General features: G+C 48.1%; 1 protein-coding gene across 5 annotated transcripts in view; it reads left to right on the top strand.

Annotated features, from left to right (window-relative positions):
* Myo1b (myosin IB) overlaps window positions 1-4,390 on the top strand; it is a 158,746-nt gene that overhangs the window by 132,152 nt on the left and 22,204 nt on the right. For all 5 annotated transcript variants that reach the window (XM_013353475.2, XM_005366368.3, XM_005366367.3 and 2 more), the window contains 2 exons: window positions 1,201-1,401; window positions 2,397-2,623. In XM_013353475.2, the coding sequence (XP_013208929.1) occupies window positions 1,201-1,401; window positions 2,397-2,623 (428 nt within the window). The remainder of the gene's footprint in view (window positions 1-1,200; window positions 1,402-2,396; window positions 2,624-4,390) is intronic.

Raw genomic sequence — 4,390 nt, 5'->3', positions numbered from 1 at the left:
TCACCTCAAATCCAGAGACCCTAGATCCTCCTGGATGTTGTTCCTAGGAAATTCTCTTCCCTGGGGGCTCTGCTGTGGGAAGTCTAGCTTTCCTGATGAGTATTTTCCTCATAAACAGCAGCACTTAATTATTTCTCTTAATAGAGGGAAGTGTAACACGCTTCTATGTAGGCTTATCTCTCAGAAAATCCCTTGTATATATGATTGAAGAAACTCGTGTTGGCGGAAGAGCCCGGGGGCCCAAAGGAAGCATTTCCTTCCACCGCCACCGAACAGCAGCGGCTATTCTGGGATGTTGTGAGCACACTGGAGAGCCCACTCTTCCCTTGGGTTTTGTAAGGGATGAATAAACTCTGGCCGGAGGATACCATAGCCTCGTGAGGACAGGGCCTTTGCTTCAGCGGAAGTGGGCGGGGTTGAGGGTCAGTGGCTTGGATTGTTTCTGGAACTGTGATGTCGGAGCCCTGGGGACAGTCGGAGGAAGGGCACCGCACTTGTTAGGAAAGCAGGAGATTCCTGATTTCTGGCTCCCTTTCGGACTGGCTCATCTTGAAATAAAATGATCCTAGAGCCCGAACGCACAAGTAAAATTACATTCATAATTAATACCCCTTTAGAAATTTTATCTGGAACCAGAGCTTTATTCTGCACGTGGTTTTGCAAAGCTCTTGATTGCAGGATCATTAGCGTCCCGAAACACGGCACCATCCCCTCCCTCCAAGAAACCCAGCTTTACCCTGAATCCATGAACAGGCTGGTAACGTGAGACCAATCTGTTGCCTAAGCCGTGAAGCCAACAGAAGCCGTAGGGGACAGTGCTGGGATTGTAACCTGTTTTTGACACCATTCTCCCCTGCCACCTCTGACTTCACACTTGACTTTGGACTTGAGGCCCACACACACGTGTCTGTGAATTCCATCTGTACTGAGGGTGAGGTGACCGTGGCCCCTTCCTGTCTGCTGAGGAAGGAGACACAAAGACAAAGACTTTGTCTTTTGTCCACCCCCAGCACACCTGGGGCATTCTGGAAAGGAGCTGGCTTCCTCCCCGGCCCTGTGACTCTTTGTCTCTTTTCTGTAGCAGCCGAACAGAATTTTTGCATGTGGCTACGTTGATTTTGCTAGGGGTTGTCATTAGGACCAATTGTCAGAGCAGAGCAGCAAGGAAGGAAGGAAACCCCTTCGTTTCTTTTCTCTCAGAACACAAACGGAATCTTGGCCATGCTGGACGAAGAATGCCTGAGACCCGGCACCGTCACGGACGAGACCTTCCTGGAAAAGCTGAACCAAGTCTGTGCCACCCACCAGCACTTCGAGAGCCGGATGAGCAAGTGTTCCCGCTTCCTCAACGACACGACCCTGCCGCACAGCTGCTTCAGAATCCAGCATTATGCCGGCAAGGTACTGGAAAACTCCCCAGCTCCCCCGGGCACACAGTTATCTCCAGGGCTGCTGTGGCTTCTGGGGGACCAGTGTGCTGCAACCCACACTCACTGACAGCTGAGTCCTCACCGCGTCGAGCTACATCTCACTAACAAATCCTGGGCCCTGAATGAACGCTAAAAAGTGTTCTTAAATCGTTTTATTATTTTCAGCTGTTAAGCTGTTCTGTCAGAAATGCCTGGCAACAATAACAAAGAAGACCTTCGAGAAGAAAGGCCTACAGTGTGGTTTTAAATGTACAAGTTATTCAGCAGAAATAAAGAATTCTTAGATGGAGATTTTTGAGAGACACTGGGGAAAATACCTAGTTAAATTTTCTTCCTCAGTATTTGAGGAAGTTAATCTCAATAAAAAAAAAAATTGGATAGGAGGCTGATTATTAAAATCTCCAAAGATTATTGATTGGGTTAAATACTGCCTTTTTAAATAAGAATGAGAGTTTTTATTTGGACACCGAGTGAAATGGCTAATAGCTGGGTTACCTTTTGTTTTAGGATGCCCCAACATTGGCCCTTTTTCTCCATTGGGCCGTGAGAGTGAAGGCCACATTCCTGCTGAGTTTCCCCGCCACTTAGGGTGGCTGTGGAAATGTCAGCGTTATCTCTGTTTTCCCTTTTCTGCTTTGAAATGAACTAGACTGGCATACGACCAGCAAATAAAAAGAAAATCCTCAAATCCGTTCAGACACATACACATACCAAAACCCATCTGAAATCCTTTGAGGATGTCATAACATGTTGGCGTCTATTCTTGCAAACCCTGAAGGACGTTGGAATTTATTTTGATCTCTTCTGCACCTCCAATTGATGGACCTCAAAGGTGGAGGCGAGCTGGGTATCTGTGCGACTAGCGCACTGGGGGCTTGTGATGTCGAAGGAGTCTGGATGCCGTCATTCTGGTTTGCCGCTGCCCCGCGCGGTGAGCCAGCGCTGAGTCCCGTGTGCTGTCCACAGGTGCTGTACCAGGTGGAAGGGTTTGTGGACAAGAACAATGACCTCCTGTACCGAGACCTGTCCCAAGCCATGTGGAAGGCCGGCCACGTCCTCATCAAATCCCTGTTCCCCGAAGGGAACCCCGCAAAGGTCAACCTGAAAAGACCTCCGACGGCTGGCTCACAGTTCAAGGCATCCGTGGCCACCCTGATGAAGAACCTGCAGACCAAGAATCCCAACTACATCAGGTACTTCCAGAACACGAGCTCAAATCCAAGCACACTTACTGAACCTTATTTTCCTGTCTGTTTAAATTTAAATGCAGCCCAACTGGAGAGTAACAAACACAGCGATAGGTCAAAGAATACAGCGTTTGGTTGCCCTAAAAAATCCACAGCTGTATTTCTTTCCAAAAAAAAATGGAGGGGGGGTATACTAAAGGAAAAAGAATGTGGCGTGGCCTGACAGGAGACAGGAACCTGGCGGCATGTAGGAGTTCCCAACTTTCTGTTTTTATGGTTTGTTTTTTAATGACAAATCACAGAAACAAATGGTAAGATGTTTTCCTGAGGCTGTGCATGCTTCTCTGTCCGTGGCATCCGCTTGGATGCCTGTAAAGTCGTATCAGAACATAGCAGTGAAGTAGGCAGCTTGGTAGTCACTCTTGGGAGAAACCATTCCCAAAGCAGCCCAGTGTCCTCGAGGCAATCAGAAAGATGTCCCTAAAACCGAGTGTCACTTCAGTTTTCTTCCTTTGTTTTCCAGCTCCTAGGTCCTCTTAGCTGTGGCTTGCTCTGGATTCGGGAAGGTCCCACTCGAGTTAGGATCTGCAGAAGCAGCAGGAAGCGTGTGGGCTGTTAGAACAGACGCCAGCATGCACCTTGCCCTTGTAATTTCAGCTAGGAACAAACCAGAGTGAGGGACAGTTTCTGTATGTTCGATTCGTTTACCCGAAACTCATATCAGTAGAAACAGAAATAGGCAGGGTACCCTGCTCTCATTTACCCAAGTTAGAACATGTGTCGGGAGAAAAAATCTCACTTCTAGGAACTAACCCCGGCATCTTTGATCATTTGTTTGCGCTCTTCTCAGTGGAGCGGGGTTATCGAGTTCTCTCCAGATGCCGTTTACACGAAGTGATCCACACAGCTTTGAGATGAACAGTTCGATTACTTTATAGTCATGATGTTTACCTTGGCAGCATCACCCGAGCGAGCCGCAAAATACGCACCATCACCTTAGGGAGTTTCCTGTTCTCTAGTTCTTGTGTGTCCTGTAAGAAATTGGGATGAGTCCCAAGACTGTGAGGTGGTCCTCGGGCTCGCTGCTAGAATCTGGGCAGCCTCGGACTTCAGACGTAAGACTAAACTCTTCCCGTTCATTGGCCCTCAGCCTGTATCAATAGCCAGTTGCACGTGTGTGCTGGAGACTGCTGGAACTTAAGACTTTTCTCCTGAGCCGTCTGTTGCCTTCATTGAATTGCGTGCAGTAGACATTATATGGTCAAAGGGAAAGTATGCAAACATGAAGACAAAACGAGATGAGATTTAGTAGTGTATGTGCACGTGTGTGTGCGTGCGTGTGTGTGTGTTAGGGAGGTCACGTAACAGTTGTACAGCCATACCATTGGGGTGTGTGTGTGTGTGTGTGTTAGGGAGGTCACGTAACAGTTGTACAGCCATACCATTGGTGTGTGAGTGTGTTAGGGAGGTCACTTAACAGTTGTACAGCCATACCATTGGTGTGTATCTGTGTCTGTCCGTGTGTATGTGTTAGGGAGGTCACGTCATAGTTGTACAGCCATACCATTGGGGTGTGTGTTTGTGTGTGTGTGTGTGTGTGTGTGTGTGTTAGGGAGGTCACGTAACAGTTGTACGGCCATACCATTGGTGTGTGTGTGTGTCTGTGTGTGTGTGTGTGTTAGGGAGGTCATGTCACAGTTGTACAGCCATACCATTGGGGTGTGTGTGTGTGTGTGTGTGTGTGTGTGTGTGTGTGTGTGTATGTGTTAGGGA

Source organism: Microtus ochrogaster, unplaced genomic scaffold (genome assembly GCF_000317375.1).
Source record: "Microtus ochrogaster isolate Prairie Vole_2 unplaced genomic scaffold, MicOch1.0 UNK8, whole genome shotgun sequence".
NCBI classification, from domain to species: Eukaryota; Metazoa; Chordata; class Mammalia; order Rodentia; family Cricetidae; genus Microtus; species Microtus ochrogaster.
This window is presented reverse-complemented; position numbering and strand designations above follow the sequence as displayed.